Below are 24,676 nucleotides of genomic sequence, written 5' to 3' on the forward strand. Positions count from 1 at the left end.
GACTGAGCGACTGAACTGAACCTAATACAGGTCTGGCTACAGAAGGTGCAGAGTTGATGTTCATTCTGAAATGGAATAAAAGCCCCTTTCATCTTGTACTCCTCTGAGATCTGAAAGTCAGTCTGTACAGAAGGCTGAAGGGGGGCATTTCTAGGACAAGGGCGCCCACTGTGCTTTGGGGTGGGCTCCCAGATGATTTTGAAAGGCACCCAGGGGCACCTTCTCCCAATCTAGAGCTTTCTCTTCCCTTTTAGTCATTTGGGGCTTTTTCCTGTCCTGATGAACAGTCTGAATAGGGCCCTTCATGCCAAGGGGCAAACAGTGGATAATGGACAGTGTCCTAAGGACGGTTCAGTATTAGGTTGCTTTCCTCTGTTTTTGACATTTTGTTAAACATGGATTTTTTTTGTCTTTAATTTTTATTTAAAAAATTTCAAAAACACTTAAAATATTTTAGAATTAAAATTTGCATTAAAATTTTATTTATCTAGATTACTGGGTTCCCTGGCTCTCCCTTAAATTTTGCCCCTAATCATGGAAAGTTCAGTTCCAGCCTTTTTGGCAGAGAGGGGTATTATGGGGCCAGAGGGTCCCTGCAGACGGTGCCTGCTTCCTTAAACCCGTGACCTCGCTAATGGGAACATTTCTCTTCGCCCACCAGAGGCCAGGATCACGTTCCCAACCTGGCGCACCTCATCCGCTCTCCCACCCGCTTCTTCCATAGAGCTCAGGGGTGACCCCAGATTCTTGAAATCCTCTCCAATCAGCTTGATTCCCTAAGTATTAGTCAAGAGCAATGTACTGGGTGCCCGGCAGGCACCTGGTTAGGGCTGGGAGTGGCGGCAGAAGGGCAGGGACGGAAGGGTAAGAGGCGCCCAGCGCGCAGGGGGCACCTGGCCGGAGGGAGCCGGGGCGGGACGCGAACGGCTGGCAGGCTCAGCAACCGGAGGACTAACCGCGGGCCTCGGGGCACCTTCGGCGGGGAAGCACGGTAGAAATTCCGACCTGGACGGACTTCCTGCCCGGGAGGCGCCGCGGCCTCGGGCCCTGGGCGCGGGCCAGGGGGCGGCGCCGCGCCGGGTCGGAGGCGCTTCCTGGGCGCCGCGGGAGCGGAGGAGCGGGCGGCGCGGGACGGCGCCATGGAGGACGGCGTGCTCAAGGAGGGCTTCCTCGTCAAGAGGGTGAGCGCGCCGGAGCCGCTCCGGACACGGCCCGGGGCGGGTGCGCGGCGGCCGCCGGCCCAGCTGAGCCGCGATCGGGCGCGCTGGGGCCCCTCTGCGCGGAGCCGCGGGTCGTGGGCAGAGCCGGGTGGGCGGTGGCTGGGAAAGAGGGGCTGGGGGTACGGGCAAGGAGGAGGATCCCGCTCGGCCAGCGCGTGTGGGGTGCGGGCGGGCGGCTCCCCTTTAGAGGACAGTTGCTTTAAAACAACTTACTAAAATACGAAACGTCTAGGCTTTAACAATGATGTCTTAAAACAACAGAAGGGTGTTCAGTAGTCCCCCAGGCTCGTCCGATCAATGCATCATCTCCTGTATTCTTCACAATAACCCATGGGCAAGGAGAAAGCCCTTGTTTGTTAAGCCTCTGCTGTGCACCAGTCCTGGACGCTGTCTGTTTTAATTCTCCAACAGTCCGACAGGTCGGTGGTCCCACCTTACCGCCCTTTCTGAAAGGGGAAAAGGAAGTTCAAAGAGGCTAAGTAGCTTGCTCAGGATCTGGACCAGTGGGTGATGGAGCAGGATCGAAGCCACTCAGGCTGCCCACTGCAGGGTGGGTATTGTTATCCCTCTATCACAGATGAGGAAACCGAGGGGCAGAAAGATGAGGTCGCTTGCCCAGAGCCCCCTGTATGTGTGGTTGGTTGAGCCCTTGGGTAGAGAACCCTGGATATGGAGGGCCAGCTGTGAAGTTATATGTGAATTTTCAACAGCTCAGGGGTCTTTGCCCTGAATCCCCTGTTGTTCAGGGGTCAGCTGTATTGTTTCTTTTCACAAATCTGGAGTTTTATTTTCCAAGCCTTCCATCCAGTCACATGTCACTTCTATGTGATGTTCAGCCTTTCAAAATTCTATAGTTTTTACTGATCATGTTGAAACCAGGGACAACTGGTTACCTTATGAGTATTAATATTATATAAATGGAAAGTTGACACTGAAGACCGTACTGTTTCAGTTGTGGTTGAATCGATCAGTTTATTGTTGTTGCTGTTTAGTCCTAAGTCGTGTTTGACTCTTTTGCAACCCCCTGGACTGCAGTCCACTGGAAACCTCTGTCCATGGGATTTACCAGGCAAGAATATAGAATGGGTTGCCATTTCCTACTCCAAGGGATCTTCCTGACCCAGGGATCAAACCTGCATCTCCTGAATTGGCAGGTGGATTCTTTACCACGGAACCACCAGGGAAACCCTGAATCTATCATAGTTTATAGCAAATAAATAACTATAATTTGTTTTTCCTTCACTTTGGTAAGCATAAAAAGTTTTAGCCATTCCGGAAAGGAGAGGGGTGAAGATACCCACTAACATAAATTCAAGCAGACTCTGGACAGCCTCCATCCTCACTCCTTCCACGTCACCACATGTGGTTTTTTCCCACAGCAAGCAAGAATCTAGATGAAAACCCGGTATATGGGACCAAGGTAGAAAATGAAGGAAAAAGCAGCTGCAGGAGGGAAATTAGATTTTTTAAAGTTCTTTTAGCATTGATCTTCACACTGAACATGAAGGCAATGGCAAGCCACTCCAGTACTCTTGCCTAGAAAATCACATGGACAGAGGAGCCTGGTGGGCTGCAGTCCATGGGGTTGATACTAGTGGGACACGACTGAGCAACTTCACTTTCACTTTTCACTTTCACACATTGGAGGAGGAAATGGCAACCCACTCCAGTGTTCTTGCCTGGAGAATCCCAGGGATGGAGGAGCCTGGTCGGCTGCCGTCTATGGGGTCGCACAGAGTCGGACACGACTGAAGCAACTTAGCAGCAGCAGCAACAGCAGAGCATAAAATCTGGGGATGAGCCTTCCGGCTCTTCTACTGAGTTTCCAGCTTTGGCAGGGGGATGGGTGAAGAGGGGTGAAGGGACTTTTCCTTCCATGGCCTTCCCTGGCCAGCAGATCAACCCTGAGGGCCCAAGTCTCTTTCGGGTCAGTAGGGAATATAGTTATGTTATTTTACACATTATTTGACATAGAAGGGTGGGTGTGTTGTTTGCTCGAAGCTGTGAGCCAGAGGAGGTGTAGGAGGCTGTGCTGGGTCAAGGGTCAGACTGGATACAAGCAGGTAGAGAATTCCACGCCCGTTTCATGTCACTGGGATTAAAATGATAGATTAGTCCTTCAGGGTTTGTGGAGGCAGCCACACCCCAGAGAGAGCACCTTTGGAGAACTTTTCCTGTGGCTTCTAAGGTGAGGGAGACGGGAGGGGGTTTTGATGGGCATTGTTGATTGTCAGGGGCTTGCCCACCAAGGCCCCTGTCCCTCTCTCCCTCACCTGAAGAAGGAGAGAAAAGGAGAGAAGCTGCAGGAAAAGTTCCTCGAAGGTGTTGGTTGGTAGAATAACTGAGCCTGCTAGGTGCCTGTTGAAGACAAAGCATCTCAGATGGGCCCCTGTGGGCATCCCCGTTCCTGGGGCTTGCCTTAGGTGATTTCCCACCACCACCACCATGCAGTCAGGGGAGGACTGAAGGGAGGGGAGGATGTGAGTTCTCTTCCAGACAGGCCAGTATAGGGTGGCCCCTTAGGGAGTCCAAGGTACAGAGAAGGGAGGATAGTCAACTCGTCTGACCACAAAAGCCCACAGACAGGCTAGACTGAAATCCCTAAAGCGCTGTCCAGCCAAACCCAAAGACAAGCATTTGGATCTGGAGCCTGACCCTGAGGCAAGCGGAAGCCACACACTTTCCTGCAAAGTGAGGAATGGGGCCCCTTGCCCCGGCTGACAGTCCCTCCCTCCTGATCACTCGGACTTTCCCGCATCCCCCATTGTTTCCCCTCTCCTCCTGGATGGTGGCAGCAGTCCCTATGTCCACCGGGGAAGTTGCAGGACTGTGACTGTGGGATTCCACAGGTTCAAGAGGGTTTACGGTCCAGAGTGGGGCAGGGCCCAAGTTGGCAGCCCAGAGTACAGAACAGTCATCGCGGGTGAGGGCGAAGCAGGAGACAGGCAGGGGCAAGATGGATTTGATTCTTAATCCAGCCCAGACAAGAAAGACGGCGAAGCCCCGGGCAAAAATGCAGGGTGCTCACTTGGCCTGGTGTTAAAGGAGGGTGCCCAGGAAGGAGGGCAGGCCTGCATGGGTAGGGCTGCTTGTCCTTCAAGAAGCAGCTGGAACACAGTGGGCATGGCTGCCTGGCTCATACCTCCTACAACTCTCAGAAAATGACATGGCCATGTCAACATGCTGTAACCTAGATCTTTCATCTGTAGGACTCAATCTCCAGGAAAGGCCATAAAAGCTTTAGGAATGGGACTTCCTTGGTGGTCCAGTGGTGAAAAATCTGCCCTCCAATGCAGGGAATGTGGGTTTGATCCCTGACTGGGGAACTAAGATCCCACATGTCATGGAACAGCAAAGACCCGCCACAGCCAAAAATAAATAATAATTTTTTTAAAAAAAGGCTTTAGGAACAAAGTGTTATTTAGATAGAGAATAAAAACTGGAAACTATCTACATGTCCCCTCAAATAAACAAATGATTGCAAGTGAATTATGGTTATGCAAAGGGCTTCCCGGGGAAGGCAATAGCAACCCACTCCAGTACTCTTGCCTGGAAAATCCCATGGACGGAGGAGCCTGGTAGGCTGCAGTCCATGGGGTCGCGAAGAGTTGGACACGACTGAGCGACTTCACTTTCATTTTTCATTTTCATGCATTGGAGAAGGAAATGGCAACCCACTCCAGTGTTCTTGCCTGGAGAATCCCAGGGACGGCGGAGACTGGTGGGCTGCCGACTATGGGGTCGCACAGAGTCAGACACGACTGAAGCGACTTAGCAGCAGCATAGGGCTTCCCAGGTGGCGCTAGTGGTAAAGAACCCACCTGCCAGTGCAGGAGACGTAAGAGACATGGGTTCAATCCTTGGGTCAGGAAGATCCCCTGGAGGAGGCCTTGGCAACCCACTCCAGTATTCTTGCCTGGAGAATCCCATGGACAGAGGAGCCTGGTGGGCTACAGTCCATGGGGTCAAAAAGAGTCAGACATGACCAAAGCGACTTTAGCATAGCACATGGTCATGCAGATGTTAAAAATGTTTTTCATATTATAGTTCAAAGAGTAAAAATATAAATGGTATGAGAAAGGAAAAAAAATTGCTTGGATGAAAAAAAGACTAGAAGGAGTTCTGAAGGCTAGAAGTCTGATCGAAAGTGTTGGCAGGTCCCTGCTCCCTCCGAAGCCTGCAGGGGAGAGCCCTACCTTGCCTCTTTTGTTTCTGGTATTTGCAAGCTGTAAAGGAAAAACCGATTTTTCCTTCCTAGGTAAGGAAAAACCTAATTCTTACCTGCGGTGATTTTCTCCATCCTGTGACTCTCGTTTACTTTCACAAAGAATACTTCACTTCTGACTCTTCTAGTCACCAAATGTGTGGAGGTTTTCCCCCACACCAAGCAATTCTCTGTGACCACCGGTGTGTGTCCTACAGTTTAACTCAGTTCTGATGCATCTACCCAGAGGCAGTTTCAGGTCCCACGGGTTAAGAGCTCAATCTCACAAGGCTGCTTCCCCAACCTTCCCCCACCCGCCACACACACGCCTCAGATGCCAGTCCAAAGCCCAAGTTGTCACCTGGGCTCTGACTGTGTAGCCAACCACAGATCAGAGATTCCAGTGACCTTCTGCTTGGGATGAATTTCTAGAAACTCTTCAAATCCCATGCTTCTGGGATTTTATAGAGACATCATCATGTAAGCATGATAGATTATCAATGCCATTTTCAGCTCTTTTCTTTTCTCAAGAGAATGGGGTGGGGGGCGGTGGTGGGGCTGAAAATTCCAAGCTTCTAATCATGGCTTGGTCTTTCCAGTGGCCAACCCTCACCAAGAAGCTCACCCAGGGTTACCTCATTAGCACAAAAGATGCTCCTGTTATCCAAGAAACTTCAAGGGGTTCAGGAGCTCTCTGCCAAGAACTGGGAGCAAAGAAAAATATATGTATTTTCTGTCATCTCACACAGGAAATGGCAATCCACTTCAGTATTCTTGCCTGGAGAATCCCATGGACAGAGGAGCCTGGTGGGCTACAGTGCACGGGGTCACAGAGAGCTGGGCAAACTGAGCATGCCCGCATGCACGCATTATCTCACCCAGGCACTCTTTTGTGTCCCTCGGCTGGTAGGTGCTTCACTCTAATCTCTGCCTCCATCATCGCATGGCCATCTTCTGCCCATGTGTCTTTCAGTGTCCAAAATTTCCTCTTCATGTAAGGACACCAGTTATATAAATGTTGTTCAGTCGCTCAGGCGTGTCCGACTCTTTGCGACCCCATGAATCACAGCACGCCAGGCCTCCCTGTCCATCACCAACTCCCGGAGTTCACTCAAACTTTTTTTAGGGCCATCCTAATCTAGTATGGGGCTTCCCTGGTGGCTCAGCTGGTATTCAAATTGTCAACATCCATTGGATCATAGAAAAAGCAAGAGAGTTCCAGAAAAACATCTGCTTTATTGACTACGCCAAACCCTTTGACTGTGTGGATCACAACAAACTGTGGAAAATTCTTCAAGAGATGGGAATGCCAGACCACTTTACCTGCCTTCTGAGAAATCGGATTGCAGGTCAAGAAGCAACAGAACTGGACATGGAGCAACAGACTGGTTCCAAATTGGGAAAGCAGTACATCAAGACTGTAAATTGTCACCCTGCTTATTTAACTTATATGCCAAGTACATCATGTGAAACGTCAGGCTGGATAAAGCACAAACCAGAATCAAGATTGCTGGGAGAAATATCAATAACCTCAGATATGCAGATGACACCACCCTTATGGCAGAAAGTGAAGAAGAACTGAAAAGCCTCTTGATGAAAGTGAAAAAGGAGAGTGAAAAAACTGGCTTAAAACTCAACATTCAAAAGACGAAGATCATGGCATCCAATCCCATCACTTCATGGCAAAAAGATGGGGAAATAATGAAAACAGTGACAGATTTTATTTTCTTTGGCTCCAAAATCACCAGAGATGGTGACTGCAGCCATGAAATTAAAAGACACTTGCTCCTTGGAAGAAAAGCTATGACAAACCTAGACAGTATATCAAAAAACAGAGATATTACTTTGCCGACAAAGGTCTGTCTAGTCAAGGCTATGGTTTTTCCAGTGGTCATGTATGGATGTGAAAGTTGGACCATAAAGAAAGCTGAGTGCTGAAGAATTGATGCTTTCAAACTGTGGTGTTGGAGAAGACTCTTGAGAGTCCCTTGGACTGCAAGGACATCAAACCAGTCAATCCTAGAGGAAATCAGTCCGGAATATTCATTGGAAGGACTGATGCTGAAGCTGAAGCTCCAATACTTTGGCCACCTAATACGAAGAACTGACTCATTGGAAAAGACCCTGATGCTGGGAAAGACTGAAGGCGTGAGGAGAAGGGTAAGACAGAGGATGAAATGGTTGGATGGCATCACCGACTCAATGGACATGAGTTTGAGCAAGCTCTGGGAGTTGGTGATGGACAGGGAGGCCTGGCGTGCTGTGGTCCATGGGGTCACAGAGTGGAACATGACTGGGCGACTGACGTGAACTGAACTGAATGACTTCATCTTAACCTGATTACATCTGCAAAGACCCTGTTTCCAAATAAGACCTCACTCACAGATCCCCCGGGTTAGGACTTCAACATATCTTTTGCAGGGACATAATTCAACCTATAGTAAGTACCATCTCGGCTTCTTTAGGATTGTAGGGTCTTGGGCAAGACCTTTCTGGGCCTCAGTTTCCTCATTATGAAACTTAGGGCTCTTTCAGCCATCTTGGACCCTGTGGAGGCCTGCTGGGAACGGGACTTCTAAAACGACAAATATGTCTGGAAGGCTGTGGTCCAACGCCATTTTTGCTGGCTATAAACGGGGTCTACGGAACCAAAGGGAACAACACTGCTCTCCTGAAAATTGAAGGTGTATATGCTCGAGATGAAACTGAATTCTATCTAGGCAAGAGATGTGCTTATGTGTACAAAGCAAAGAACGACACAGTAACTCCTGGTGGAAAACCTAACAAAACCAGAGTAATCTGGGGAAAGATAACTCGAGCTCATGGAAACAGTGGCATGGTTCGTGCCAAATTCTGAAGCAACCTTCCTGCTAAGGCCATTGGACACAGAATCCATGTGATGCTGTACCCTTCGAGGATTTAAACTTCTTGAAAATAAATAAAAGTGTGGATTTGAAAAAAAAAAAGAAACTTAGGCAGTTTAGATTCTTTACCATCTGAGCCACCAGGGAAGCCCATAGTATTATATAGACTTTTCCAAAGGGTCCTCCAGCTGTAAAATTCTGTGCTTCCTAAGCCCAGTCCTAGGGTTACATCCCATCTTATGGACTCTCCTTTCCCCTAACAGGGCGCTAAGCCGTTCATGGTCCAAATGACCTCTGATCCCTGCCAGCTGCTTACAGACAAGGAGCCTGGAGAAGGTAGAAGATGCCCAGGTGAAGGGAGGCCTGGGTTCTTTTCCCACTTATACCACTGTATTTTTGGTTTCTAACACCCTTTACCTTCTAACTTTGGTCAGTCTCATACCCTCTCAGTATGGCATAGCTTATCTGTAGAACTGGGATCCTTCCTGTTTTGTGGGTTATTACAGGAACCTCTAGCTGAGCTGCCCACTCCCGTCTGGCTGACCTGAATTCAGCTGTTCTGCCACAGTGCAGTCAGGTGATTTTGTTTAACATGAGCACCTAAGCTTGTCATCATTCTGCTTAAAAGTCTTTAGGGACTCCCCTCCAGCCACAGTGAGGTCACCAGCTGCTTCAAGTGCTCTGCCTACAAAGTGAGCCCATCTCATCAGCCTTTCTCAGACTGCTCTCCTTTGCTGTCAGACTGGATTCTTAGTTGCTCATAACGCAGTGCTCTCTCACAAGTTTGAACAGAGGGGTAACTTGGAAATATTTGGGAGGACCGAGTGCCATACAGCCAGGGACAATGCAGCCAGACAGTAATACCCCACAGCACCAGGAGACGTCTCTAGTGGAAACATCCTGCCGACACCGTCACTTGTTCCTGATAACTCTGGGGACTGGGTGTCAGAAGACCCTGTCCTTCCACCACTAGCCTGCCACCTTGGTGGCTGCCAAACATGCATCGGTGCCCCATGCGCAGGCCTGGCAGCCACCTAGCCACCTCCCTGTTCCCCTCATGCCAGAAATTCTGGGAAATGTAGCGTTTCATCCAGGAAATGTAGGCTTATCTGTGTATTAGTTTGTTCTGCTCAACATCTGTTGGTTTCACCTTTCTCCCTAACATCTCCAGGCCCCTTTCTTCTTTCTCTGTTGTTTTAGTTTATGAGGGCTCCTGTTACAAAAGACACAGATGGGACCGCCTAAGCAACAGAGATTTATTTTCTCACAGTTCTGGAGGCTGGAGTCTAAGGTTTAAAGTGTCGAAGGTTTGGTTTCCTCTTAGGCCATCTCCTCAGCTCGCCCATGCATGGCACCTCTGGCTGTGTGCTCACATGGTCTTTCCTCTGTGTGCAGGCCTCCCTGACATCTGCATGTCCAAATTTCCTCTTCTCATGAGGCCCTCAGTCAGACTGGATTAAGACCCAAGTAATGACCTCATCTGGGCTTCCCAGGTGGTGCTAGTGGTAAAGAACCCATCTGCCAATGCAGGAGACGTAGGAGAAGCAGGTTCGATCCCTGGATGGGGAAGATTCCCCTGGAGGAGGGCATGGCAACCCACTCCAGTATTCTTGCCTGGAGAATCCCAGGGGAGCCTGGTGGGCTACAGTCCATAGGATGGCAAAGAGTTGGAAAGGACTGAAGTGACTTAGCAAGCACACAATGGCCCCATTTAACCTAATCACCTCCTTAAAGACCTTCTCTTCAAATACAGTCACATTCTAAGGTAGCGGTGATTCTTGGGTCAGGAAGATCCCCTGGAGAAGGGATAGGCTACCCACTCCAGTATTCTTGGGCTTCCTTGGTGGCTTAGGTGGTGAAGAATCCACCTGCAATGTGGGAGACCTGGGTTCAATCCCTGGGTTGGGAAGATCCCCTGGAGGAGGGCCTGGCGATGCACTCCAGTTTTCTTGCCTGGAGAATCCCCGTGGACAGAGGAGTCTGGTGGGCTACAGTCCGTGGGGTCACACAGAGTCAGGCACGACTCAGTGACTAAGCACAGCACAGCACAAGGTAGAGGTGGGGGGAGTGGTTGGGGCATCAACATATGAATTTGGGAGAAGGGCATAATTCAGCCCAGAATACCTATGTTTTAAGATTATTTCACCTCCTCTCCTTCACCTTACACTGGCCCCTATGCTGTCAGCTTAGATGGCAATCTCCTCTCTCTGCACCAGCCACACCTGTGTGCTGGCAGTTCACTACCTTTACTGCTAATGCTGCACTTGAACCCCCTCAGCAGGGGCTCATCGAGCAAGGAGACCCAAGTCTGGGCCATGTGGAGAGCAGTACAGGACCCTCATTGCTGAGGAGTTAAAGCCAAATCTTTTTCATTTCTTTGAACATGTCAGCTTGTGTCTAGAACAGCCATCAACCATCATGTGATGTGGATTCTTGGTACAGGATAGAGTGAAGAGAGCAAAACTGTAAAATTCAGCTTGACATATCCGCCCTCTCATGGGCACAGCTCACACACCATGTAATGTAATGACACTGAGACATATTAGTAAACTCTTGTCAGATTAACTGTTAAAAGTCATATTTAGGGTAGGAGGGAGGCTCAAGAGGAAAGGGATATATGTATGGATGTGGCTGATTCACTTCATTGTACAGCAGAAACTAGCACAACTTTGTAAAGCAATTATATTCCAATTCAGTCACTCAGTCGTGTCTGACTCTTTGCAGCACACCAGGCTTCCATGTCCACTACCAACTCCCAAAGCTTACTCAAACTCATGTCCATCGAGTAGATGATACCATCCAACCATCTCATCCTCTGTCGTCCCCTTCTCCTCCTTCCTTCAATCTTTCCCAGCAGCAAGGTCTTTTCCAATGAGTCAGCTCTTTGCATCAGGTGGCCAAAGTTTTGGAGTTTCAGCTTCAGCATCAGTCCTTCCAATGAATGTTCAAGACTGATTTCCTTTAGGATTGACTGGTTTGATGTCCTTGCAGTCCAAGGGACTCTCAAGAGTCTTCTCCAACACCACAGTTTGAAAGCATCAATTCTTTGGCACTCAGCTTTCTTTATAGTCCAACTCTCACATTCATACATGACTACTGGAAAAACCTTAGCTTTGACTAGACAGACCTTTGTTGGCAAAGTGATGCCTCTGCCTTTTAATACGTTGTCTAGGTTTGTCATAGCTTTTCTTCCAAGGAGCAAGTGTCTTTTAGTTTCATGGCTGCAGTCACCATATACAGTGATTTTGGAGCCCAAGAAAATAAAATCTGTCACTGTTTCCATTATTTCCCATGAAGTGATGGGACCAGATGCCATGATCGTAGTTTTCTGAATGCTGAGTTTTAAGCCAACTTTTTCATTCTTCTTTTTCACTTTCATCAAGAAGTTCTTTAGTTCTTCTTCACTTTCTGCCATAAGGGTGGTATCATCTGCTTATCTGAGGTTATTGATATTTCTCCTGGCAATCTTGATTCCAGCTTGTACTTCATCCAGCCTGGCATTTTTCATGATGTACTCTGCATATAAGTTAAATAAGCAGGGTGACAAATATATAGAGATACAAATATTTAATATGTATATATATAAATATATATTTAATATTCCAATTATATATATATATATACATATATATGTATATGGAAAAGTAAAAGAGTTAGTCACTCAGTTGTATCTGACTCTTTGTGACCCCATGGACTCTAGCCTGCCAGGCTCCTCTGTCCATGGGATTCTCCAGGCAAGAATACTGGAGTGAGTAACTATTCCCTTCTCCAGGGGATCTTCCCTACCCAGGGACTGAACCCAGATCTCCTGCATTGCAGGCAGATTCTTTACCGTCTGAGCCACCAGGAAAGCCTATATATATTCCATACTGAGTTGCCACAGTAAATTCTGCTTGGCTTAGACCAGTGCTCACACGTTCAACCCCTTCAACAATTTCCAGTTCCCTAACATTCAGTGCATACCTGCTGAGCATCTAACAGACGCAGCATCATCGATGTGACAACTGAAGCGGCCGTGGAAATGAATCAGTGCTGGGTCAGGAAACCAGTGAATCGGGGACAGTCTCTGATTCAGATAAAGTGCATTTCTCTTGGTTAGAATCCAGCAATGATTGGACTCTGCTCTGGGAAATATGCCAAGAAAGTCGCTTTCATGAGTGTGTACAAAGCTATTCCATTCTGATTCTTCAGCGGACATTCCCCCATCAACTGGTCTGTTCTAGAAACAGACTCTCTGTCTTCACCTGCATGTTTTGTCCATTGGCTCCATGACCCATCTGAGAGCCCCCCCAGACTCCCCTGCCTTTTAGGTCTGTCACACCAGGTTAGGTAAGATGGTTAAAGTTCTTAATTTGTGGCTTCAACTTTACAAATTGCCCATATCCCTCAACTAGTAACTTTTTTGGGGGGGATATATCCTAAGGGGAAAAAATTAGAGATGCAGATCAAAACTTATGTGCAAGGATATTCATTATGGGGTTGTTTATAATAGTTTTAAAAAAAGGGAAACCTCATTTGCAAACAACAGGAGATGGGCAAGGAAATGATACATACACTTGTTGGTCATTAAAAGACATGTTTTAAAGAAATTTAATGGTGTGAGAAGATGCTTGGCAAAGTCAACAAAAGAAAGACTGGAAAATAAAACCATATGTAATATGCTCTTGATTAAAAAAATCTAAAAGGGAAAAAGACAAAGGAAATACAAGGTATGAATAGGATCTCTCTCTCTTTTATATTTATTTATTTGGCTGTGCTGGGTCTTCATTGAGGCATATAGGATCTTTAGTTGCAGCAGATGAACTGTTAGTTGCTGCATGTGGGATATAGTTCCCAGACCAGGGATGGAACCCACGCCTCTTACACTGAGAGCTCAGAGTCTTAGCCACTGGACCATCAGGGGAGTCCCTAGGATCTTTTCTTCTGTGTACTTTGCAGTTTCTTTCAAGGCTTATAACCACAGAAAAAAAAGAACAAATGGGAACTAGAAAGTCAACGCCAAAGGCTTTGTTACATACTCAAAAGAGTTGGCAAAGAGATCCAAAGCTCAAAATTTCTTCATGAAAATGAAAATAAACATATACTTTGGAACAGGATCTTTTGGCTCTTAAGGACATTATTGGGATAACTGGTGAAACTTGAGTGGAGTTTATGGAACAGAGGAAAATAACATATTCATGTAAATTTCCTAATGTTGATGATTGTATTGTGGTTATATTGGAAATACTTTTTATTTTTTGGTAGGAGACACAATGAAATATTGAGAAGCATCAATATTAACATATGGAGCATCATGTTAAAAGCTCTTAAATGGTTTTGTAAAAGTTTTTTTTCTTCTATTTTTGTAAAAAAGTTTTATGTTTGTCTTCAGCTTTTCTCTGAATTAAAATTATTTCAAAATTAAAAAATAAAATTAAGCTAAGCAAGAGAGAGAGCGCTATCTCCTTATTGGAGAGTTGATCCCATGGCACAGTCTGACCATTTGTGCAACGAGACTCCTCTACCTATGATCAGGTTGTCCCCTCGGCCACCTCACCTCAGGGCTCTCCTATCTGTCCTCAGGGTCACATTGTCCACAACTGGAAAGCACGATGGTTCATTCTTCGGCAGAACACGCTGCTATACTACAAGTTCGAGGGGGGTCGGAAAGTGACCCCTCCCAAGGGCCGCATCCTTCTGGATGGCTGTACCATCACCTGCCCCTGCCTGGAGTATGAAAACCGACCGGTAAGTGAAGGCCCTTCTTCCCACTTCCCAGACCACCCCCTTAACTGGCCTCTTAGGCGAAGGTGGTATGAGTCATGGTAAGAGCTGAGTTACTGAAAAACCTAGACTCAAATCCTGGCTGTGCCACATACCAGGCACGTGACCTTGGGCAAGTAATTGAACCTCTCTGAGCCTGAGTTCCTCGTCTATAAACTGTGATAATGTAATGACACCTGGCTGTCGCTCACAGCTATGATGAGGATCAGGGAGGTGGGTCAAAGCACTTGTAGCCTAGGAGGCACCGCACAAATGTGAGTAGTTACTGCTACTTCAGCTTCAACAGGATGGCTTTCATCCCCCAGCGGGTTCATGTTCCAAAATTCAGGAGCAGCTCAACCCTAAAAAGAACCTGAATTAATCATTTACCATCTACCATCAGAAAAGAATCTGAATTAATCATTTGCCAAGGGCTTAGTAAGTGCCAAGAAATTCACTAGGCTTGGAGAAGTCAAGGAAGAAAATTGTAAGATTGTTTCTTTCAGTTAATGATCTTGTTACGAAAGCAAGTGGTTAATTGAAAAACAGAGTTCCAAATGTTGGTGCAGATATTATTGGCCACAGAGAACACTGTCATGCTGAAAAGGAGGCAGATGCCCTTACAAGCCATCTGGCTAAGGTGCAACTTTGGGATGGATGGAGATTCGGGCATGAACTGGTTGAGAAAGTTTAAACCATATTGTATGAGGAATGCATGAAAGACTTGGGATGATTAGACCCAGTCAAGAAGATCAGACATAGACAGAGAGAACAGACTGACGGACACAGGGGCGGAACAGGGGGCTGAGGAAGGAGAGGCGGGGGTGTATGGAGAGGGTGATATGGAGAATCACATGACCACGTGTGAAAGAGCCAGTGGGGATGTGCTGTAGGACTCAGGGAGCTCAAACCGGGGCTCTGTAACAACCGAGATATCAATAACCTCAGATATGCAGATGATACCACCCTTCTGGCAGAAAGTGGAGAGGAACTAAAAAGCCTCTTGATGAAAGTGAAAGAGGAGACTGAAAAGGTTGGCTTGAAGCTCAACATTCAGAAAACAAAGATCATGGCATCTGGTCCCATCACTTCATGGGAAATAGATGGAAAAACAGTGGAAACAGTGTCAGACTTTATTTTTTTGGGCTCCAAAATCACTGCGGATGCTGATTGTAGCCGTGAAATTAAAAGATGCTTACTCCTTGAAAGGCAAGTTATGACTAATCTAGATAGTATATTAAAAAGCAGAGACATTACTTTGCCAACAAAGGTCTGTCTAGTCAAGGCTATGGTTTTTCCAGTGGTCAGGTATGGATGTGAGAGTTGGACTGTGAAGAAAGCTGATCGCCGAAGAATTGATGCTATTGAACTGTGGTGTTGGAGAAGACTCTTGAGAGTACCTTGGACTGCAAGGAGATCCAACAAGTCCATTCTCAAGGAGATCAGTCCTGGGTGTTCATTGGAAGGACTGATGCTAAAGCTGAAGCTCCAATACTTTGGCCACCTCATGCGACGAGTTGACTCACTGGAAAAGACTCTGATGCTGGGAAGGATTGGGGGCTGGAGGAGAAGGGGATGACAGAGAATGAGATGGCTGGATGGCATCACCGACTCGATGGACATGAGTTTGAGTGAACTCCGGGAGTTGGTGATCAGGGAGGCCTGGCATGCTGTGATTCATGGGGTCGCAAAGAGTCGGACACGACTGAGCGACTGAACTGACCTGAACTGAACTGAACAACCTAGAAGGGTGGGATGGGGAGGGAAGTGGGAGGGAGGTTCAGGAGGGAAGGGACATAGGTATACTCTGGCTGATTCACGTTGATGTTGGCAGAAACCAACACGATAGTTTAGTCGCTAAGTCATGTCCGACTCTTGCAATCCCATAGACTGTAGCCTTCCAGGCTCTTCTGTCCATGGGATTCTCCAGGCAAGAATACTGGAGTGAGTTGCCATCTCCTCCTCCAGGGGGTCTTCGTGACCCAGGGGTTGAACCTGGGTCTTCTGCATTGCAGGCAGATTCTTTACCAACTGAGCTACTGTAAAGCAATTATCCTTCAATTAAAAATAAATACATTTTAAAAATAAATAAAAAAGATTATCAAAAGGAGCAGAACTGAGCTCCTTTGGGGTAGGTGTTAATAGCCTCACAGGACAGATGAAGGCATTGAGAGGATCAGTGGGTCCTTTAATGACCCAAGTGACCGTAGCTCTGGATCTAGCTCAGTCTCACCTGGAAGCCTGTGTGTTTTCCTCTTTAGCACAGGGGCTCTCGTAAGAGATGAGCTTAATCGAGAAGGCAGAATCGGGAGCAGAGACCAAGGCCCCAGGAAGCAGACTCAGCGCTGATTAGTCTATTCAAAGGGGCCAAGATGGTGAACTCTCTGTCACTGGCGGTGTACAAGGGAGTCTTTAAAGGCCCAGTAGCTGGGACGTGGCTGAGGGGTGAGGCATTCGGCAGTCACTGGATCACGTGGTCTCCCAGATCTGCTTCGGTTCTGTCAATTTAGCTGCCCAGCCAGCTTTCTCTCTCTCTCTCGCCTGCCTGGTCTGACTGGCTGCCTCTTTCCACAGCTCCTCATTAAGCTGAAAACTCAAACATCCACGGAGTACTTCCTGGAGGCCTGTTCTCGAGAGGAGAGGGACGCCTGGGCCTTCGAGATAACAGGAGCCATCCATGCGGGGCAGCCAGGGAAGGTCCAACAGCTTCACCTACAGAAGAACTCCTTCAAGCTGCCCCCTCACATCAGCCTGCAGTGAGTGCCCAGCCCTGCCCTCACCCTCCCTGGCTTTGCTGCAGCCTCTGCTGTCTGCACGCCTCAGGGAGGGGGCCTCTGTGGCTGCTCCACAGGCCTGGCTGGTGCTGCACCTGTGCTCCAGGGCCTGTTTACATTGCTTTCTCTATGTGGGAGTGGCCCTGCCAGCCTGCCCTGGTAACCTCTTGGGGTCCCTGCTGCTCCTGCCCCCCTTCAGTGTCTTGACCCCCTCCCTTCAGTGGCAACCAGGATGCTCAGGGCTATAAAAACAGCTCCCCAGGAATGTCACTCACCAAGTCATTAGTCTTGTTTGCAGCCTGGTGGCAAGAACATGTGTTCTGTTAAGAGCTGCATTCTTGTTCTGTGGGATTCTTCATCCATCCATCCATTCACTCTTTTAAGAAATAGTTACTGAGTGCCTGCCGCATGCCACACATCGCTATAGGTGCTCGTGCAGATGGGCAAAAACAAAGTCTCATCTCAGGGGCTTTCCAGCCCAAGTACCTAAACAGAGAATGAGAAAAGGTCTGCCACTGGTGGCAGGGATCGTCCCACAGAACAGAAGGAAAGCAGGTCAGTGGTGGCAGTTAGGGAAGGAGGAAAGGAATTCCCATCATGGAAATTGTTATATCCACGCCTCTGCAGGAAATGCCCACTAACCTTGCAGGAAGCAGAACTTCCCAGGCTTACCAGAAAACTCCATACCAGGCTCTGGAATCTTGATTGCTCATCTTTGTTGTTCAGTCCCTAAGTCGCGTCTGACTCTTCGCGACCCCATGGACTGCAGCACGCCAGGCCACCCTGCTCCTCACCATCTCCCGGAGTTTGCCCTGGTTCATGTACATCGTATCAGTGGTGCCGTCCAACCATCTCATCCTCTGTTGTCCTCTTCTCCTCTTCCCCCCAGTCTTTCCCAGCATCAAGGTCTTTTCCAGTGAGTCGGCTCTTTGTATCAGGTGGCCAAAGTATTAGAGCTTCAGCATCAGTCCTTCCAATGAATATTCAGGGTTGATTTCCTTTAGGATTGACTGGTTTGATCTCCTTGCTGTCCAAGGGACTCTCAAGAGTCTGCTCCAGCACCACAGTTTGAAAGCATCATATGTGCATCTAGGGCGTGGCTCACCCAGGGTGAGTGCAGGGAGGATCAACAGCAGATGAGAGTGGGTTCAAGCGATGGGTGACTTTTGAGAAGTAGCTGGAGGAGTTTGGACTTTGGGCAGCAGATCACAGATTATTCTTTTGTGTTTAAATTAAGTCACAGCTCTTTAGTTTTACTAGAAACATAATACCTGTCTAGCATAGAAGTATTAGAACGTTTAGATGAACAAGAAGAAATGTTCCCCAATCCTGCCTCTCAAATTCTGATGCATAACAGAATACCCCTCTTTCTCTGCGATGTGTATTATACCACTTGCCACATGCTTTATACCCTCAGCAGTGGCTCATGGGCCCACCCTCATTCCTGTCAATGTGACGAGAGTCTCCTCTCTTTTGCCTTCCTTCTGTGTAGTCGCATCGTGGACAAGATGCGCGACAGTAGCTGCGGAATCCGGCCAAGCCCCAACATGGAGCAGGGAAGCACCTACAAAAAGACCTTCATAGGTGAGCCCCTGACCCCACCCCACCCCCGGGGCCGGGCCAGGCACTGGAGACCTGGGGCTTGGTGACCTGGGACTCAGTGGTGTTGAGGCCCGAGCTGCCTGGCAGCCAACGGGCCAGCCTGAGATGTGGGTGTGGCCACAGCTCTGGGCAGTTGGGGTGGCATTTGGTCTGCTCCAGGGTCGAGCCCCAAGGCTGTTCCAAGGCTGCCCCAGGGGTCAAGGTCAATGAGGTCACAGCCAGGCACCCCTGAGGAAGCTGGTCTGGAGCCTGTCGTCTTGACGGTTGCTGCCCTTGCCCCCACTGCAGGCTCCTCCCTGGTGGACTGGCTCCTCTCCAGCAGCTTTGCAGCCAGCCGTCTGGAGGCTGTGACGCTGGCCTCAGTGCTCATGGAGGAGAACTTCCTTCGGCCAGTAGGCACCCGAAGCACAGGAGCCATTCGCTCGGGGGATCTGTCTGAGCAGTTCCTGGATGACTCCACGGCCCTGTACACGTTCGTAAGTGAGGGCCTGGGTTCCTTTTGGCATGGGAGCAGAGAGAGGAAGAGGCCGCTGAGTGTGGGCCAGGGGTCCATGGTCAGCAGGGAGAGGCCTAGGGCTTGGGGAGTGGGGGATAGCTTCACCCCCAAGTGGAATGGGAGTTTCCTTTTCCCTGTGGGAGCTTCCCCAGCCTGGAGCTGGTATGTGTTGGTAACAAGAGTCCTTGTCTCCCCTCCCTACCAGGCTGAGAGCTGCAAGAAGAAGATAAGTCCCAAGGAAGAAATCAGTCTCAGCACCATGGAGTTAAGTGGCACTGTGGTGAAGCAAGGCTATCTGGCCAAGCAGGTATGGTATGGCCCGCCTTGGAGCAGGGAGGAGGTGGACAGTCCTGAACCTCGGGGGAGGCAGGAACCCCCACAAAGGGTGGGAAGGGCTGAGACTCCAGAGGGCACTAGTTGTCAGCAGCGTCTGCTAAGTCAGGGTCCGGCGGTGGCCACAAGGGAGCCAAGGCAAGGGGCCTGCTCATGTCCGTGCCCATAGGATTCCCAGATAAGCAGGCCTAAGGCATTAGAGGCGTGAAGGTGGGAGGATGTGACTACAAGCTGTCACCCATGAGCCATACATCCTTTCTTTGCTTCAGGGGCACAAGAGGAAAAACTGGAAGGTGCGGCGCTTTGTTCTGAGGAAGGACCCGGCTTTCCTGCATTACTACGACCCTTCCAAAGTGAGTGCCTTGTGCTTCCAGACGCGTCTCTCCCCAGCAGAGCCGGGGCTGGTTCCACCTCCAGCCTTCCTCCCAGCTTCCTACCATAACTTCCACCCACGATGCCTTTCCTTCCACAGTTGCAAACTGCTCCTCCCAGTCTGACTTCTCTTTTCTTTCATCACATCGTTGCCTGCTCAGTTGATCCTGCTCAGTGGATCTTCATTGTTTTGGGAGGAAAAATGTCTTTCAGTTCCTCCAAAGCTGGCTGTGTGCCTACGAAGGGGGAGCTGAGCTGATGAAGAGACTCCTGACCGGTGCTCTCCAGCCTCTTTTCACCGCTTTCCACCCAAAGAGGCCATGAATTCTGCCCCCTCATCCTCTTGTCCCCACCAGCGTTTTGAAAGGTTTCTTTTACCATTTAATATTTAAGCCATAATTCTGAGTTTCAGATAATAAGTATTACTGCATGCGCAGTTGATCTAATTCCAATCAAAAGAACAGAAACATGGCCTTTTAGTCAGCCTGTTCAGCATTGTCTTGGTAGATGTGTGATTTTCATTTGTTTTTTGAAATAATGAAGAGTGGGAACCCAACTCTTCATTCAGTCAGGAACCCAAACCCAACCCTAAGCCAAGAACATGAAGGAGCTTGAAGGAGCCCCCAGGGACCCTACTAGACCACAGGGAGGGCTAAGGAGCAGGGAGGGGCATGGTGCTGATGTGACTGGCTGTGAAATGAAGCTCAAACTTCCTCACTCATGCAGATAACTTGCCATGGGATGTCCAAGTTCAGCCTAATCTTGTTAGAAATGACTCTCACAGACTAATTCTTTAGTAAGCTGACTGAGGGTGGTATGATGAAAGCATGATTCCTCTGTTGTAATTGCTCAGTTGCTCAGTCCTGTCCGACTCTTTGTGACCCCATGGACTGCAGCACACAAGCCTTCCCTGTCCTTCATCATCTCCCAAAGTTTGCTCAAACTCATGTCTGTTGAGTCGGTGATGCTATCTAACTATCTCATCCTCTGTCTCCCGATTCGTCTCCTGCCCTCAATCTTTCCCAGCATCAGGGTCTTTTCCAATGAGTCAGTTCTTCACATCAGGTGGCCAAATTATTGGAGCTTCAGCTTCAGCCTAGTCCTTCCAATGATTATTCAGGATTGATTTCTTTTAGGATTGACTGGTTGGATCTCCTTTCAGTCCAAGGGACTCTTTAAGAGTCTTCTCCAGTACCACAATTCAAATGATTCAGTTCTTCAGTGCTCAGCCTTCTTTATGGTCCAACTCTCACATCCATACATGACTACTGGAAAAACCATAGCTTTGACTATATGGACCTGCAAAGTGATGTCTCTGTTTTTTAACATGCTGTTTAGATTTGTCATAGCTTTTCTTCCAAGGAGCAAGCATCTTTTAATTTCATGGCTGCAGTCACTGTCTGCAGTGATTTTGGAGCCCAAGAAAAGAAAATCTGTCCCGGGTTCTACATTTTCTCCATCTATTTGCTGTTAAAGTGATGGGACCGGATGTCATGATTTTAGTTTTTTGAATGTGGAGTTTTAAGCCACGTTCCTCTTTCACCCTCATTAAGAGGCTCTTTAGTTCCTCTAAATGGCTTTTTGCCATTAGAGTGGTATCATCTGCATATCTGAGGTTGTTGATATTTCTCCTGGCAGTCTTGATTCCAGCTTGTGATTCATCCAATCTGGCATTTCTGCATATAAGTTAAATAAACAGAGTGACAATATCCATCCTTGATGTCCTCCTTTTCCCAAGTTTGCACCAGTTGTCCTATGTAAAGTTCCAACTGTTGCCTCTTGACTTGCATACAGGTTTTTCAGGAGACAGGTAATGTGGTCCAGTTATTTCCATCTCTTTAATAAAGAGTTCTGTGCCTTCACACAGTCCCTAATCAGGTCTCCTTTCCTTTGCAGGAAGAGAACCGGCCAGTGGGTGGGTTTTCTCTTCGTGGCTCCCTGGTGTCAGCTCTGGAGGATAATGGCATTCCCACTGGTAAGGGGCAACTTTGGCCCCATCCTCATCTCAGGGTCCTCCCTCCTGCTCTCTCAGTAATGGTCTGCTGCTGATGGACTAAGCTGTGGGGCCTGAGTGGGGCTTTCTCAGTGAGACAATGAATGGTGTGAATTCTGAAGCCAATTTCAAAACCAGAGAAAGGGCACATGGGGTATTCTTAGTGTTTTAACAACACAACTAAATAATTCTGATCTTTAATATTCTTTCCCATTCTTTTCTGTGCTTACTGGCCCAGAAGCTTCCACCTAAGAACAATAGCTTACAACAGTGTTTAAAGATTGACAACACAGTTTAATATCTGTTATCATGCTAATTTCACACTAGACAGCTAAGGCAGGTAGTATTATTTTCAACTTATGGATGGGAAGATTGAGGTTCAAAGAAATTAAACAATTCCAGTCAAATCCCACATCTGTCCATGCTCTTAACATAAACCTACTGGACTTTTTTGATGTGAGACTGAAGACCTATGGTTAGCATAGAGGGCAGGCCAAGAGGTCTTCCAAGAATGTTCAGACATAAAACTAGCAGGCCTTAAGGCACAGATGAGGGAGAGGGGATGGATGGGAGGCAAATAGGAAAGCATGCCTCTGGTGGGATTTCCTAACCATGTATGTACACTTGTACTAAGAAATACTTCATTATGTGTTTTTGTCTGTCTTAGTGACTTTCAGCTGTTCCCAGCTGAAAGCAGACATGGATATTCACTGATTTTTCTTTTTTTTCTTCCTTCCTAGGGGTTAAAGGGAATGTCCAGGGAAATCTCTTCAAAGTGATTACTAAGGATGACATACACTATTATATCCAGGCCAGCAGCAAGGCTGAGCGTTCAGAGTGGATTGAAGCTATCAAGAAGCTAACGTGACAAGGACCTGAGGGAATGGGACTGAGATTCCTCCCTCTTACCAGATGACACGGGATTTCCCGGACAATGGGAGTATGTTAAGATTTTTAACTTTTTATATTTTGTACTGCTTTGGAGTGAGATTGGTGGGGTTCCTTGAAGTTGGCAGTGGTGCTGTTGCCTTCCCCACCTTCATTTAGTTAACGTAAATGCTGAAGCAGCCTTGTCAGCCAAGTCAGCACCTTGACTTTTGCCCATTATCACAACCAGCCATTCCTTGGGCACCAAAGTAGGTTTCCCTTGTCACACTAACTGGCCATGTAATACTGAACAAAACACTATAACCTCATGATGGAAATCTCGGAAATGCTGTCAGCACCTCTTAACTCCTTTGGAATGAATAAAAACTGACACTTGTTCCTGGCTATTAGAATTCCTATACAAAGTTTCAGTTTTCAAAGGTTTTTCATGCTTAGTTCAGTTCAATCGCTCAGTCATGTCCGACTCTTTGCAACCCCATAAATCACAGCACACTAGGCTTCCCTGTCCATCACCAACTCCCGGAGTTCACTCAAACTCATGTCCATCAAGTCAGTGATGCCATCCAGCCATCTCATTCTCTGTCATCCCCATCTCCTCCTGCCCCAACCCCTCCCAGCATCAGTCTTTTCCAGTGAGTCAACTCTTCGCATAAGGTGGCCAAAGTATTGGAGTTTCAGCTTTAGAATCAGTCCAGGAATTATCAGGCAAGCTGATTATAAAAACATCTCAAGTGAGCTTAAAGCCTCCTCTTAAAGTGGGGATGGGGGCAAAATCTTGAACGAAATATTGTTTTGTTTTGAAAAAGAAATCATGCACTCAGTTGGATTAGTCACATACATAAAATTACAGCTTTTCTGTGAAAAAAGAAAAAAAGTTGTTTAGAAAGATGCAGAGCAGGAGCTTTCTAAAGGAGAGAAAGATGCCAATGGGAGAATTAAATCAAGGCATGAAATGTTGGTTTTAGAATGAAGATTAATGGAGACAAATAGGTACCAAGAAGCTTCATCAGTTAAGTTAATCTGAAGTAGTGAAAAGTCTGTATCATACAGTGTCTTTAAAAACATTTTTATTACTTTCAAGCTTAGTACAGTAATCTGCCAGTACAACTGCTTAGACTTCCTTCAATGAATAGATATGTAACTTACATTTAAGGGGCGTGAACACCTCCAAAGTGCTTAAGTAAAAATTAATTCATTCCTTTCAATAGTTTGAACTATCTTCTCTTGATCTTGTCTAGAATACCTGATCATTCAGATCAGGAATTCCAAGCTAATGAGGTTTTACTTTATTCCTTACATTGTAAGAGACTGCCTTTTAAAGCACTGTTTTCCATTTGGCATCTCACCAAGGTCTGTGTCCTTAGTTTTTTTTATTGCTTTTTGCTATCAATATAGGTTTTTATCTGAATTAAGCTGCATTTGGTTTGATGGCTTGATTGTAAATTGGCACAATTACACCCCACTCTGTTCGGTAGGTATCAGTATCACAAGTTGAAAAGTAGTTGACAATCACTTTGAGGCAAATCATGAGACAGTTCTTACCGAGGGTACTAGCACTTGAATTTTTAAAATTCCTAACCATTTAGATTGCTTTTACTGTAGAAGTTAACTAGGTCAAGTAAGGCCGTATGTGGGTTTCCACTAAGTGTTTAAGCATTAATTATCCTCAAGTACTGGCTTCTCTTATTTTACTAGAAAACATGAAAAATCATTTGGATGTTTGTATTTTTCCGGCCATTTAAAATTTTCAACTAATACCTAAATGAGACTCAAACTATTGCTTTTTCAGTTATGATAACCACTTGACCTCAAAGACAGAACTGGGAATAAATGAAACTGTCAATTTCTAGTGAGTCTTTATGTGGAGAGATTCAAAATTTGGGTAAACTGGTCGGTTATCTTTTGTCAATCCGTTCAAGTTTTTAGAGCTGGGTGTGATCTTGTTCTCATATTTGAAAGTGATACTTTTAGGTCAGCAGGGAAAGTTTATGTAGTTCTCTCCATCATCAGTGAGGTATTGATCTTTTTCTCTGGTAAGGGTCATAAATTTGTAAAATTGTTGTGGAACTGAACAAAAGGCCTGCATAGGATATAAACCACTCACCACGGATGCCACCAGTATTTCTCAACAGTTATGGCTTTTGAAGTATTAAAAAATCCAGTGAACAAAGTGAAAATTCAATTCCTC

The 24,676-nt window shown here is 47.1% G+C and overlaps 1 protein-coding gene and 1 pseudogene across 1 annotated transcript; both read left to right on the forward strand.

Moving 5' to 3' along the window:
- Positions 1-850: 850 nt before the first annotated feature.
- PLEK2 (pleckstrin 2) lies at positions 851-23,415 on the forward strand. Its single transcript, XM_055436145.2, has 9 exons — positions 851-1,181; positions 13,851-14,015; positions 16,605-16,786; positions 18,297-18,388; positions 18,695-18,882; positions 19,108-19,209; positions 19,505-19,588; positions 21,504-21,582; positions 22,341-23,415. The coding sequence occupies exons 1-9, from the start codon at positions 1,140-1,142 to the stop codon at positions 22,466-22,468; spliced, it is 1,062 nt and encodes a 353-aa protein (XP_055292120.2). The 5' UTR covers positions 851-1,139; the 3' UTR covers positions 22,469-23,415.
- LOC148776413 (large ribosomal subunit protein eL33 pseudogene) lies at positions 7,929-8,394 on the forward strand (annotated as a pseudogene).
- Positions 23,416-24,676: the final 1,261 nt, after the last annotated feature.

This window comes from Moschus berezovskii, chromosome 9, assembly GCF_049115385.1.
Source record: "Moschus berezovskii isolate FMDL1 chromosome 9, NW_MosBer_1.0, whole genome shotgun sequence".
Lineage (NCBI taxonomy): Eukaryota > Metazoa > Chordata > Mammalia > Artiodactyla > Moschidae > Moschus > Moschus berezovskii.

Excerpts from the sequence above, each read along its gene's own strand:
- PLEK2 (XM_055436145.2), top strand. The coding sequence starts at position 1,140 with ATGGAGGACGGCGTGCTCAAGGAGGGCTTCCTCGTCAAGAGG. Across the intron at positions 1,182-13,850 it reads AGGGCTTCCTCGTCAAGAGG|GGTCACATTGTCCACAACTG; the intron begins GTGAGCGCGCCG and ends ATCTGTCCTCAG. Across the intron at positions 18,389-18,694 it reads CTACAAAAAGACCTTCATAG|GCTCCTCCCTGGTGGACTGG; the intron begins GTGAGCCCCTGA and ends CCCCCACTGCAG.